This window comes from Mchenga conophoros, linkage group LG20 (genome assembly GCF_057382185.1).
Source record: "Mchenga conophoros isolate Kocher_MC1m ecotype Shallow Benthic linkage group LG20, M_conophoros_male_GT1.1, whole genome shotgun sequence".
NCBI classification, from domain to species: domain Eukaryota; kingdom Metazoa; phylum Chordata; class Actinopteri; order Cichliformes; family Cichlidae; genus Mchenga; species Mchenga conophoros.
Genome location: NC_140545.1, coordinates 11,988,115 through 12,002,664, shown reverse-complemented (window position 1 = coordinate 12,002,664; position 14,550 = coordinate 11,988,115). Strand labels below are relative to the sequence as shown.

At 37.5% G+C, this 14,550-nt stretch overlaps 2 protein-coding genes across 7 annotated transcripts in view; both read right to left on the bottom strand.

The window, feature by feature from the left end:
* LOC146550462 (bromodomain and PHD finger-containing protein 3-like) overlaps nucleotides 1-1,573 on the bottom strand; it is a 16,797-nt gene extending 15,224 nt beyond the window's left edge. For 2 of the 5 annotated variants that reach the window (XR_014890187.1, XM_085260201.1), the window contains exon 1: nucleotides 380-1,182. The gene's annotated coding sequence lies outside the window, so the exon portion shown is untranslated. Of the gene's footprint in view, nucleotides 1-379; nucleotides 1,185-1,441 lie in introns of those variants that run through there. The other 3 variants (XM_085260198.1, XM_085260197.1, XM_085260199.1) reach the window with 3 other exon arrangements.
* Nucleotides 1,518-14,550, bottom strand: mapk13 (mitogen-activated protein kinase 13). Of its 2 annotated transcripts, XM_085260210.1 has the most exons (12): nucleotides 14,309-14,548; nucleotides 12,309-12,438; nucleotides 12,100-12,158; nucleotides 9,992-10,097; nucleotides 6,667-6,696; nucleotides 5,559-5,606; nucleotides 5,134-5,248; nucleotides 4,449-4,520; nucleotides 3,846-3,925; nucleotides 2,937-3,015; nucleotides 2,519-2,692; nucleotides 1,518-1,965 (listed from the first exon to the last, which is right to left on the bottom strand). In XM_085260210.1, the coding sequence occupies exons 1-12, from the start codon at nucleotides 14,419-14,421 to the stop codon at nucleotides 1,880-1,882; spliced, it is 1,092 nt and encodes a 363-aa protein (XP_085116336.1). In that variant the 5' UTR covers nucleotides 14,422-14,548; the 3' UTR covers nucleotides 1,518-1,879. The 2 variants fall into 2 exon arrangements, with proteins under 2 accessions (XP_085116336.1, XP_085116337.1); XM_085260211.1 differs by lacking the exon at nucleotides 4,449-4,520 and having other exon boundaries at nucleotides 14,309-14,550.

Genomic DNA, 14,550 nt, shown 5'->3' with positions numbered 1-14,550 from the left:
TCCTAGAGCCTCAACAGAGCGGTGTCCTTATTTCAGGAGTAAAAATGTCAGCCATATTTACAGTTTTAAAAACACTGTCCAAAGATTTTCTACTGTTTAATTTTTAACAGTTGTTGATTTTGTACGATTGATGCAGTGGGTTTCATTTCATCGTGTCGGTATAAGAACAACAGTGTAACGGCACTAACATGAAAGTGCCGAGAGTCTATAAGCAGGCTAGCCTGCTAACTTTATAAGCTGGGTAGTACTAACGTTAGCTTGTCTGATATTTTTAAACATTGACAAGGTGCATGACACAAAAAATCCTTACTAGCTAAAACTTTTAAGCCTGTCAATGATCACAAAAGGGTAGTAAAATGGCAAATGTATGCCATCTTACCAATTATGGCAACTGACTGACAGGAGTAACTCGACAGCCCCGGTGGGTTGAAGCCGCTTTTGCTGTAATGGTTGCCTAGCCAGGCGGCTTACTTGCTATACTCTCCAAGCTAATAGCTACCGTTAGCAATCCACAGTTTGCTGGTATAGCCGGTATATTTCGCTATTTTTCAGCGCTTCCGTTTCTTCACAGCACGGCACTTGGAAGGCACGCAGTCAATCCCAACGGCTCACTGAGAACAAAAGTAATATATCTACATTAAAATATGAGAAAGCCCTACTGTCGGCCCAATTTTAAGAGAAGGAGGAATACTAGCCTCCTTCGGCTAGTTGGCTAGCAATTTGGAGCCCAGAGTAAGCTAAACCGACATCACCCAACATAATAAGACTTCCGGTTAGATTTCAAAATAATGTCCAAGATTGAACGAGTGCATTTTCTTCTGCCACAAACACGACTCTGAATAACACCTACTTATGTCATCTACCCTTTTCCCCATCTAACATGTCCTTTTAAGAGTATTTCACTGCATTGCAATCTAAGGAAAAATAGTAGTATCTGGGGTTGGGATACTCTTTCTCATGCTTGTACTTACAATGCTTATTGCTTTATTTATGTGTTATCTGATTTAGATGTACCACATGCCATTTGTAGAGCTTGTCTGATATAAAAGTCGGAATATCGCATTCCAACGCGATTACATTCATTTATTTTGAGAGAGAACTGTCTCACTTCCTTTTTCGAGCAACCTGTGGGCTACCTTGACAACAGTCAAACGAGACAAGTTTAGCCATCCCCCCTGACGTCACTAGACCACGATTTTCGCGCGCGAGATCACAGGGTCAGTGAAAAGTGTAGTTTTTCATTTAAACCCGAGTATCAACAATATTTGGACGATTTACTAACGTACATGTGTCCAGTCACTTTGGATATACAAAGCATGTGCACAGAGGTGCACCATCATTAATTACTGTCAAGAACGTGTATTAAAATACATATTTATCTTGCATTGTGAAACAATATTCATAATACATGAATACACATACAGTCTCTTAATGTACCAACCCTGTCCAGTGTATATTCAAGCAATGTCACAGATGATTCAACTCAGCTGCCTCCTGTGCAAATGAGAAAGGCCACATCATGTTGAATTTTTTAATTGGAAAACAACATTGCAGTAAATCTTACAAGAAACCTTGTAGCATTTAGTTACAATAAATCCACACCAAAATCCACTGACAGGAAATGTGTAACACTATGAACAAGCTACATTTAGGAAACAGTTGCACATTACGTAAAAAAAGGGGATGATACAGTTTTACTCTTTTGAACACTGATTCAGGATATTAACTAATAATAATAATGGATTGGATTTATATAGCGCTTTATATTTATATAACTGAGTAAAAGATATATGATGAATCCAGGCTTAGAATATACAAGGGCACAATTGGTTGTATGCTTGTTGTTTGGGGCATCAGTAATTACATGACATTCATCAGATCATGGAGACATGGTCAGAGTGTTTTTCCTCTTGGAGTCCCGCCGTGGGAATGGCACAAAGCTTTTCACCTCCCTGAAACACAATCCTGTGTAAAAATAGAAAAATAAAAAGAGGGAATGGGGTGTCAACTTAAATCAAGTACATTATTTAAAATATATGATGGCATTATGTTCATTTATTAATATTAATCTTTTTATCTTTATTATCACCGCGTATAGTTAGAAAACAAAAAAAAACCCAATCCATAATGTATACATATATTTATTATTATTATTCTTTGCAAGCCATGTATTCATTGTATAAGACAAAAACCAACAACAGGCACTATTTTGCCAGGCACTATATTCCTGTGGCCCCCAAGAGCCACTGCATTAAAAATTGGTTAGCAAAAATGAGTTACAAACAAAAACACATACGTAACATAGACGTAATATCACCATTCGTTTTGAGATCAGCACACGGATTTGTAAAGATTTGAGTGTTATGAAAATAATTCCCAAAAGTTTTATATAGATGTTGATAATCCTGGTACCTAAGGCAGTCTACACAGTAAGTTTCATTCAGATTGTTTAACACATGTAGGAGGAGTTAGGGAGAAGACATAGAGACATGATTATCATAGTAAGATTTCCACTTACGCTTCCATTCATCTAGGGACAATGTGTCGTTGTCATGACTGTCATCATATGGCAGTGGTTTGGGGAAATCATCGGGGTCCCGCAAGTTGTCAAAATATGGGTGCTCTAGAGCTAGTTCCGCTGTGGGCCTCTCATCTCCATCCAGAACAAGCATCTTCTCCAGCAGATCAACGCCTACAAAAGGTCAGCAGTGTGGAATAATGCACCAGTTTACTACGATACTTTTTCAGTTTCATGGTTTTTGTAAGTGAATATTTATCACTTAGCAGGCCAGAAAATGGAAAAGCTTTCATTAACAGGGTATCATGAATGACTTTTCGAATTATAGCCATACAAAGAAGAAAAACACCAAAGAAAGAAACAAAAAGTGTGATTTAAAAAAAGAATAAAAATGTGGGGGAAAAAAGGTGCATCTCACCATGTGCACTAGCTCTGGGAAACAACATTGAGAAGTCTTTTCGGGGATATCGAGGAAGGCCCTTGACATAATTTCTGGCCTGTTTTAAGATATCAAACACAAATACCCAGACACAGAATATTTTTTATTCAATCTTTAAGTATGGCAACAATGATTTAGTTTAACTGTGATTACAAAATGAAATAATAAAAAAGGTCTTCATTTATCAAAGACAGGCTGATTGTTTCATGTTGTTATTTTGTAAAACTGAATAGTTTGTTATTCACCTTGCAAAAATGAAATAAATCCAAAGATAGAACTATATTTGATTTCATACTCATATACAGCTACATAGTCCTTGTGCAAATATGACTTCCAAAGATGGAACTGTATATTCAATTCGTCACTTGTGCATGTGAGCCATCTTGTTAGCATTGTGCTGAAACAAGTCTAAGGCCATTTATAAAATCCTATAGAGTTGCAAAACAGGACTTTCCAAAAGCCTTAACTTCCTTCCTATTAATGCATCCTACTACAGGCTTTTATTAATGCCCTGACTGTTCCTCTAGTGCCACCCTCAGGACAATTTCTAGATTTTAACTACTCACATCTGGTAAAGAAAAAAAGGACATGAGAGTCTGGCAAAATTTCCCGTATGTCACTGTAGGTTGCAGTATGCTGTACATTTCTACCTCAGAGGGCTGTCGGTGGAACTTTCACTTTGTATGCTAATTTCATGGGTTTCAGTTTAGGATCTAGTGCACCACAGCTCAAATGCTTTCTGAGATATGATGCTTTTTTAATGCTCACTCTGAGAGAAATCACTTATAAAAAAATGTTTAACATTATAGGCAATGGACATTTGTAAAAATTTTCTGTGCAGATAGTACTCCTAGTGCATAACTGCATATTTATGACTGTTCTTCCTACCTCTGGAGTGTCCAGCTTTTGGATGAACTCTGGCCCGGGCACACCAGTTACTTTCATGATCTGAGTCAGCTGGTCCATGTCTTATAGCAAACAGATTAGAATCAAGGATTTTTACTCTTACATTCGTGGTTCAGTGAGCAGAACATAGAGATATGAAGCAGGCATGCAAAACAGAATAATAAAGGAAAAAGACATCACAGAAAGACCTGTGATGTCTTTATTTCCTAGCAGAGCTATAAATCAGTTCGCTGCATCAGAAGCAAAATAAGAACATAAAAGAGAAATATAACAAACGCAGGAGCATTTATAACAAGGTAGGGGGAAAAAAATTGACTCGGGAAATATGCCGCTTTTGCTCTGTATTAATATACTGTAACTGCCTCTTGTGCTTGATTTTGTGTCTTTATAGAGCTTGTCATCAAGCACCTTTCCATCTCCTATATTATTACAGTGGTTTAATAAAGCGATATTAAAGCTTTAAAGGGATTTCACAAAGTGTGCTTGATACCTTTCTCTTTGCATACTGACATTCATTATTCAACTTATTATTTATCACACAGGCTGGTAAAGTTTAGTAAATGGACCAAGCTGAAGAAAAGATACAATCTTTTCCTTTGAAGAGGGTCTTTCCATTGATCATTTCTGCCATTATGCAGCCCACAGACCAGATGTCCACTACAAGAAACACCAAAGGAAAGTAACATTAGTGAGAAATCATGAAGAATACATAACACCAAGAGGGTTATAAGTTTAGCTGAGTGCAGCAGGAATGAGGAAGGTGGCATTTATATGCCAGAGCACAGTTCCTATTCACAGCAGAGAGCTGAATATGTTGTGTGCTTTGAAAGGGGGAATATTCAGTGAGTAATACTATCCTAAACTTGTCAGAGCTGCTTTCGCAGCTACACTCCACTCTGTGGATGCTATGTACAAAATGAAAAACCACTATCTCCTAAAGGAACATAAATCCTGGGTTTGCAGTGACAGTTCTGTCATTGAGTCTCAGCACTGTCAGACCATCTGTGTCAACAGATTAAGAGGAGAAAAAAAAACCCCAAACATTTCTTTTCTCAAGATGACATCCATGCAACTTCAAATATTTGTCAGGAACTAGGAACAGGATTACAAAAGTTGCTGACCCTTGAAGAACCATACATGCAACAATGAAAGCTGGAGTGTCGAGACGTTTTCACGTAACAAACAACAAATGGTCACAGCACCAAGAGGCCAACTCTAGACGACAGAGAGAACGGTGGGAAAGAATATGTAACAGCTACAATTGTCTTGCCAGTCTGAGTGTAGTGCATCCAGTTCAGAATGACCTCAGGCGCCCGGTACCAACGGGTCACCACGTAGCCTGTCATTTCAGCATCAGTACTGCGAGCCAGCCCAAAGTCCAGGATCTGTATCAGCAGCAATGAAACGGATGACAATCTCAAACATGTACTTAGTGTCTCACAGGCTGTTTACTTTTAATGAAACACATAAAATATTGCATACATATATATGGCAATCTCATATAAACAATAACAAATGATTCTATCGTTTCAGGATTATTTCGAGTAGGTTTGCACAACTGTATGTAAATGAACTTCTTCTTCTACCTCCTGTATATTGTTAATTACATCGACTGCTGAGTCCTACTGTGTCTGCTGCCTGTGCTGCCCTATCATCTCACTGCTTCTCATATGCAGTAATGCAGAAAGTACATACCTTTAGTTCACAGTCTTGATTAACAGCCAAGTTTCCAGGCTTAAGATCCTGTTAGAGAAAATGAGTCGAATGACGGTTACTTAGTCCAAATGGTAATTAAGAAGAAATTACAGTGATTGGACCACAGGCGCTTACTAGAGCCAGTAAGAGCTTTAGTGCACGTGCTTCCTGTGGTCTCACATGGCTCAGCTGAACTCAAACACAAGAATGTTGTGGGGACTTAAAACAAGGACTTCAATATCGTGACTCAACTACAAGATGACTATAAGACACACTGCCTCAACTCTGCAGTTAGTGCTGCAACATAAGGTGTGAGAAGTGTATCACTGTCAGTAGGTGTTGATAAAAATTTATCTGCTTTAAGCGTTATAGGAGTAACAGCAGGGTAACACTTCACAGTGTAGTGATTTGCACATTTGTCTAACAAGCCAAAGATCCCTGGTTTGAACTCAGGAGTGGACACACATCCCTCTGGGGCTGTGTCACGAAGAACATAAAAATCTGCCGCACCAAACATGGGGAGCTACTTGCTGTAGCAACCCAGTCTGAATAAGGAAGCCAAAAGTGGCTCTTACTTTACCGACAGGTCTTTGACGTCTTGGAACTGGAGTTAAAGGGTGTGACCTAACAGCTCCAGACATGCACACGCATTAGAGGAGTTAAGTCATCCTACTTGTTTGGGCACGCTTTCATCTGACTGCTTAACAAATGAATTACAAAATATATTTCCAAAGAACATGAGGAATACCAAATCTGCAATCTGAGTCACAACATTGTGCGGTACAAAATCCTGCACAGATTACAGTCTGAGTCTGAGGAAATCAGGTCGGAGAAGTGAGTCACTTCCTCCGACCTGAGGAAGTCGCCTATTTCTCGCTACAGATTATTGATCGGAAATTTTTCATTTTTTTATTCTGTGCAGTGCTTTGTTTATTGTGTTACACTGGTGAAGCACATTGTGATACAGATTTTTAAAAGTGCTATATAGATAAAGTTATCATTATTATTATTGATAATAACCTGAAAAAGTCAACTTATCATAAAACAGGAAAAAAGGTACTCCCAAAACAGCTCAGCTTCCTGTAATGGGACAATGAGTTGTACTTACCCTGTGGATAATCCCAGCCTTATGAATGTACTGCAAAGGAATAAACAGAGCAGGAACACTTTAGTTTACGTTGTCAGTTTTTACCAGGCCTAGTTAGGCTAAATTCAAAGTAAAGTTTTATTAGAGGAGTTTGATGAATAACTGTTTGGCCACACAGCAAATACCTTTTAAATAATAACTAGGCTTGTTAATAATTATATCCATTGCATTGTGTGTTTCATTGACTCATTTAAAGCAAAAAAGGCTAACTCTCCTGTAATTTCTCTGTAAGTTATGTGCTACATGATACATACAGTCATGTAAATCCTAATCATGAAATATTTATGATAATTATTAATAATCTGTTATTATATCTTTTATTATTAATAAATAGCAAAACATGTGATTGCAGTCTTTCAGCTTTAATCCAAAGGGTTTGAAAGAAGTGTTGCATTAACTGTTTAGGAATTAAAGCATTGTTTATATACAGTCCTCCATATTCTGAGGCTCAAACCAAATTGACAGTTGAATCATAAGCAACTTTATCCCAGGTGAGGCTTGAAATAACATGTGACATTGATTTAGTTGAATTTGTATTTCACAGCTTTTCACTCTCATTTTAAACACGATAGCCCAAGTGACAGAGGCCAACATGAGGCTGAAAACAGCTTCACAACATTGAGCCAAGTCAAGAAAACTTGTGAGAAATCAGCTGTATCATTTTTTAAAAGTGGATAATCAAGAAAATCCCTCATGATTGGAAATACAGAGATTTTGCAACAAATTGTACGCCACTAGACTTAAGAACATGTGTGTCAGGTTAGACTTTGCCAGAAAACATCTAGAGCCTGTAAAAATTCTGGACAAACATTTTTTGGGTCAGAATGACACACCTATCAGGACAGATTCCACTCATACATTTCTGTATTGTATACACTACAGTTCTCTAAGATACTGGAAAAACTCTTCATAAAAAGATTTGACAGTTTTGTGGAAAAATATGAATTAATGACAGATAGTCAGTATGGGTTCAGAAGCAACCGATCAACAGCTTTGGCACTGATAGATTTAATGGAAAAGATAACGGAATGTATGGATAATAAGAGGCATTTGATACTGTTAATCATGAAATTCTATTAAAAAAAAACTGGAAAAGTACAGGTTTAGGGGAGTGGTTTTGGACTGGTTAAAAAGCTATGTAGGGAATAGGCAACAATATGTACAAATAAATGAATATAAATCTAATTTGATGGATATAGCTTGTGGAGTACCTCAAGGTTCAGTACTGGGTCCAAAAATGTTTATTATGTACTTAAATGATATCTGCAGAGTATCGGAGATTTTAAAGTTTGTAATATTTGCAGATGACACAAATATACTGTGTTCAGGTGTGGAATTGCCACAGGTTTTGGAGATGATCACACAGGAATTAACGATATTAAAGAAGTGGTTTGATATAAATAAATTATCATTGAATCTAGATAAATCCAAATTTATGTTGTTTGGAAACCAAAAGAAAAACATCAAAGTAGAAATATGTGTTGACAATGTATATTTAGAAAGATTAAATGAAATAAAATTTCTTGGGGTGATCATTGACCACAAGCTCTGTTGGAAGCCACACATTACTTATGTTCGGGGGAAATTGGCATGGGGCATTGCCGTCCTGGGGAAAGCAAAGCATATGTTGGATCAAAAAGCACTGCACATTTTATACTGTGCTTTACTACTGCCATATATGAGCTACTGTGTAGAGGTCTGGGGAAACACATACAAAAGTAACACACAAACAATAACTATAATACAGAAAAGGGCCATTAGATTAATAAATAATGTGGGGTACAGGGACCATACAAATGCACTCTTTGTCAAAATGCAAGCTATTAAATTCCAAGACTTGGTGAAGCTTAAAACAGCGCAAATAATGTATAAAGTAAGAAATAAATTGCTTCCAAAAGAAATCTGCAAATTGTTCATAGAAAGAGAAGGTGGGTATAACTTAAGAGGGAAATGGAATTTAAAAATACAAAGTGCTAGAACAACTTTAAGAACTATGTCTATCTCAATTGCAGGAGTTAAATTATGGAACAGTCTAACAGAAGAAATAAAAGACAGTAAAAACATAAAACAGTTTAAAGTAAAATATAAAAACCTAATTTTAAATAAGTATAAGAATGAAGAAAACGGGGTTAACCCAGGACGGTAATGTTGCTGGTAAATGGTGTTGTGGTTGTTTTTTAGTTTTTTTGTTTTGGTTTGTTTGTTTTTCCATAACTTGTGTATCTGCAAATATACACATTCTGTATTTTTCATATGAAAGAAACTATACTGTGGTGGGGCTTGCTAATTTTCTTGTTTTTGATTTATGTATGTTTTGTTTTGTTTTGCTTTACTTTTGTTTCACATGTTGTCTGTTTAATTTAAGACTAAAATAAAAAAAATTAAAAAAAATTAAATGAATGAGAGGTAAAACTTGAGGGGGTAGGGACAAATAAGTAAATACTTCTGCCTACTCCTTTTCAAACAATAATGGAATGATATTTTGTAATGATTGTGAAGGCACATGTTTGAAATGTTTGAAATAAAAATGAACTGAACTGAATTATTAATGCCATTTCCACTTTTGCACAATCCCAATCTTTTGTCATTTAACTTTGCTTTATCTTAACTTTTTATTTCCCTTTTTTAAATTACTGTTGTAAATATATATTTTTGGCACTACCTCAAATTATAGGGTATTCACTCTGGGCCTGTGGTACTTTTATTTTTAACAATGTTGTTTTTTTTAATTGTAGAATATAATATTTTTAGTCTTCATCCTGCAGCTGTATCATAGCAATTTCCCTTGTGAAATTGACAGAGTATGCATCAATCTGTCTGTCCTTCTGTCTGTCTGCCACTGAAACTGGACCATTAGTGATTATTGATGATGTGGCTGTTTATAGAAACAACAGGATGAATTCTGAAGTGTACAGGGCTATGTTCTCTGCTCTGATTCAGCCAAACTCTGCTGAACTAATCAGACAAATGGGAGTTTCTTAAGGCAAAGAATGTAGACATCTAACTCAGTCACCTAATATCAACCCAACACAGCAGGCTTTTTTTAAAGTTATTGAATATAAATAGGAAGACCCCATAAACCAATTAGCAACTGAAGATGAAGGTGAGGTGGTGGTGCCATAGTGGTGTTGTACATAGGCTAACTACAAAAAAACGCGTCTTTGTCCAATAAATTTTGGAACAACATATACAACAGTATTATTCTGACATGACTCTGTTAAACAGTTACATTGGAATATAAATATAGTTCATTTCTGAAGTTTGGTAGAGATCATCTTTGGCTCACCCTGAGTCCACAAAGCATCTGGTAGACAAGAAACTGGACTTTGTCTTCTGAGAGTTGACCCCGCACCTTTGACAGGTCAGTAAACATGTAAGGCATTACCAGGTAGCTGGGGGGGAAAAAAGAGGAAGAGAGGTGCAGTGAGACAACCCTGAGGCAGAGAGTAAAGTAATTACCTCAGCCTAACAGTCCAAACATGATATACGACACTGCCTTAGCAAGTCATCCTACTCTTAACTTCCACACCCTGTCTGTGCTGTAATCTGTCCTGTCTCCCTTTGACCAAGGAGCTTGGTGGACTTGCGTATGTTTACATAACTTCCAAATAAAATATTCTTCCACCTTTTTTAGAGTCTCCTCATGTGATACAGCAGCAGCTTAAATCTTAGCTGTGCATGTGAGAAAGCAAATGTCTCCATTAAAATTAAACTACCATAACAATTATAGGTTGTTCATTTCTTGGTAAATGAGCAAACTTACAAATTCAGCAGGGAATCAAATGATTATTACCCCCCACTGAATAATACATGACAATTAAAGGACAATATGTCCTCTTTAAGGTAGACAGAAAGTGTGCTTTCAGTGTGGGAAAGGCTCTTTCACAGGCATGCTCACATGTTTCCTGGAAAGTGAAAGAAAAATTAAGTTGTCATATTTTTCTTTAACGTTACAAGTAGATGTCGCAACATGTCTCACAGAGTAACCTTATATGATCCTGACTATAAAATCTTTCCCTAATCACTCTAAACTAGAAAAACCCCACAGATTTTTTCTGCAAGTACTGCATTCCTCCAAGAGTTTTAGTGTCGAGTGCTTAAAGAGAAAAAACAGATCTCTGACAGCATGTGCACCATGTTAATGTGGCGACTGTGGCAGGAGGCAGAGTAGAGCATCCACCAATTAGAAGGTTGGTGTTTTGATTCCTGCCTTCTCCAGTCTGTATGTTGATGTATCCTTGGGCAAGATACTGAACCCCCAATTACCCCTGATGGAGCCACTGCAATTTGAGTGTGTGCGGAAATGTTAGAAAAGAGCTTAGGGATATGACTGGTATCAAACAGCTCCATCCAGGGAGAAATACCGCCATCAACTTCCGTCTCTATGTGGGACCAGATGGGTTTAACTGGTGCAGTAGGTAACCAAGCTCTAAGTTGTTTCACGTTCATCACCCAATATTACCATTGGAAATTAGGCAATGAAAAACCTCCTTGTTTTGCACTCGCTTGAAGTTTCTTAATACTTAAACGATGCAGTGAGCTACCCCAAAGAAACTGCCAGATCAAAAAGTCTAGATCTTTGAAATACTTATCTGGAATGTGTAATGGAATATTAGATAAAATATAAAATATCATGGGTGCAGTTATCATCTTAATACAACTAATTTGGTAGGGTAAGGAGATTTGGTATCTCACCAAAACTGTCCATACTTGGTATAACCACAGAACTTTCTGATGGAGATTTTCGCAGTTATACAAAAAGATGGATTATTTTGGCTCTTACTACGGCCAAACGGGTCCTGCTAAGGCATTGGCGGAAAAAGAACCCCCCCTCCCTATGAAGAGTGGCTAATGACAATGGCTAAGTTGGCGTCTTACGAAAAAGTGACTTATGGTTTATTAGACAAATTGCATCAATATGATTGTATTTGGTCCCCCTTTACAAGCTGGCTTTCTGTAACTTGAAGAACAGAGGAGTAATGACAGAGTGGTGGTGTGGGGATTGGTGTGTGAAGAAAGAATAGGATAACTTCCCTTTGTTTTGGTTTTTGTTTTCCCTTTGTTTCTATTTATTTATGTATTTATCCTTAAGTTCTGTTATTGAAGTTTAAAATGAAATAAATAAAACTTGTTGATGATAAAAAAGAAAAGACCTCAGGGATAGAAAAAAGTGCTTTTATAAATGTGTGTGTGTGTGTGTGTGTGTGTGTGTGTGTGTGTGTGTGTGTGTGTGTGTGTGTGTGTGACTGAGGCTTTAGTAGTAAAAAGGGCTTTGAATTCTTAATTAGACTAGAAAAGTGCTGTATAAGCACCAGTCCATTTGAACCTGCAGATCATTTAAAGTGTTGTCTGCCTTTCCCCGAGCGGTTTGCTAATAAGATGAAGAATACTCACAAGTCCTGGAAGTCATCCAGGCTTAGGGCAGGTGTAAACACATCGATAAGTCCTATCACCTAGTTGGAATGAAAGAAGCAGGTGACAAATACTAAAACATACAAGCAATGGCTCATTTACAGAATATTACTGCATCACAGTGCTGTTACAATGCAAAAAACACAACTTCCTAAAAGCGACTGAGTATGCATAGTGTATAGTCTACTCACATTTTCATGTTTCATGTGTTTGAGCAGTCGGAGCTCTCGGTAGGCCCTCTTAGCAAAGATCTCTGACTGGAAAGGCCTGTGGAGCTTTTTAATGGCCACCTTTTCTTTATTCTTCTCATTTAGTGCTGAGCTGTTGGGAATGATAATGTAACAAGTCATTAGCTGGCTGCTGTTGCTTGGACCTTTTAGTCTCACTATAATGTTCACCATTTGAAAACGACTGAATAGTCTATTTTTGGGGTTTCAGTCACACTTAGAGGCTGTGCATGAAACACAAAGCAAAAGCATAGATGATGTGAGACAGAGATACTGTATGTGGGACTCGTTCTCTAAATGTGTGGTGGTCTGTGGTTTACAGAGTTATCAATATGTGAATGTTTGGCAGCTCTTGACGTGCATGTTTACAGGGCACCAAATCGTAGGAGGACAGGCTTGTTAGGCTATTTGGAGCCGCATCCACCAACACACACTGCACACTTCACTGTGTGCTGTGAACAACACTGATGCAGTAATGTCAAATATTGCAGCCGGCTTTACATGAAACAGCTAATGCATGCCAAGCAAATAGCTACAATAAAAAATAATAAAAAAAAAAAAACACGAAACTGCAGGCTGTGCTTCTGTTTGTTATTTCCTTTCCCTCCTCCATTTACAGGTAGGTTCAGATAATGTTCACGGTGTTCATGAGATGCTGCTTCTTTTAAAGGTCGACCAGTCTGAGCTTTTTAACAGATCATAACTCCCACACTATTATGCTTAAAGCCTAGTCAGCATGCCTGAACACTGCTGCTGTGACAACAGGAGCTTTGAGGTCAGTAAAGAGTTTTTTCGCTGTTTATCTAGGTTCTCAAAATTTTACCTACTAAGCTTTATCCGTTAATTCAGTTCATTTCAATTGTATGTATATAGTGCCAAATCACAACAACTGTCACCTCAAGGCCCTTTAAATTTAGTCTAATTTAAACTAAGTGCTGTCATAATTTATGAGTTTATATTTTTAGTCAAAATAAGTTAGAACAACTGTGTGGTAAAGTTCATTAGGAAGGCACATTTGACAGTGAAGAAAATCAGTGATTTCAACAATAATGTAAGGGTTAATGTACACAATAATGGATAAAAGGCAAAAGGCTGGCTTTTTTCTTCAAATATATTGACCTTTGGTTATTCTTAAGAGCACTTACGTGACAGCAATATGAAACGTAGCAATGGCCTTGTGTGTTTGACAGCTGCCACTGTTCCAGCATTTGCCATTTTATCCCTCATGACATATTAATATAATAATAGGCTTTAGAGCTTTCTGAATAGCTCTTCTCAAATGGTTCTTTACAGTTATTAACATTTTATGAAGGCAGCTACATGACTAAACTTGAAGCATTCTAACTGTGCAAACAGAAATTATTTTAGAAACCCTAATCAGGGATTGTATGTATCCAGTTAGCCAAATAAAAACCAGGGAGGTTGTAAAAATGCAATGATAAGTGATGTTGGCTGTATCTAGTTTCCTTAATGGTTTGACACCCGATCCCCCATTTTTATGTAAGCCTGAAAAAATAATTGTATTGCTAAAAAAAAAATCAACAACAACAAAAAAAGAACCCAAAACAAAAAAAGAGAAAACAAAACATTTAAATTGCTGCACGTTTTTACGTAAACAGTTATTCTGGTGTTTAACTGTGTCCTGTATGTAACTGTATGATGCCATGAAAATGGAAAGTGGCCATCTTTAATACAGACTTTCAATCATAACTCCTACTCCTACTGCAGGTAAACATAAGACTGTAAGGTCCACATAACGGGCTGTGTGGTCGTCGTGCTATAATATGACACTAGGTGCTTACTTGCTACATGAGTTGACTGATTGTGCGACCACTCTATGTTAGACTGTACAGGATATAACGCAGGCCCACTACACACTGTGTGCAGCCAGTGTAGCTAACGTGAATGAGCCCCAAATGCGACACACACTTCTTGCAGTGCACAGTAAATGATAAATCACTCACCATACCGAGCCGTAAGCCCCGGTCCCTATCTGTTTCAGGTGCGTGTATTTCTCCTGGACTTCCCACACCGTGCTGTTAATTTCCTCACGGGTGAAATGTGCCCGAGTCTCCATGATGAAGAGGAGCAAGCGAAGCTACAAAAAACTTCTCCCTCCTCCCGTGTGCCTGTCACTTGCTCAGAAGGTAAAGCAAAACACTCACTGTTCAAGTACCAGCTATTACGCCTCACATCCCACTTCCGT

Excerpts from the sequence above, each read along its gene's own strand:
- mapk13 (XM_085260210.1), bottom strand. The coding sequence starts at position 14,421 with ATGGAGACTCGGGCACATTTCACCCGTGAGGAAATTAACAGCACGGTG. Across the intron at positions 5,249-5,558 it reads ATCAAGACTGTGAACTAAAG|ATCCTGGACTTTGGGCTGGC; the intron begins GTATGTACTTTC and ends CTGCTGATACAG. Across the intron at positions 3,016-3,845 it reads AAAAGCTGGACACTCCAGAG|GCCAGAAATTATGTCAAGGG; the intron begins GTAGGAAGAACA and ends ATCTTAAAACAG.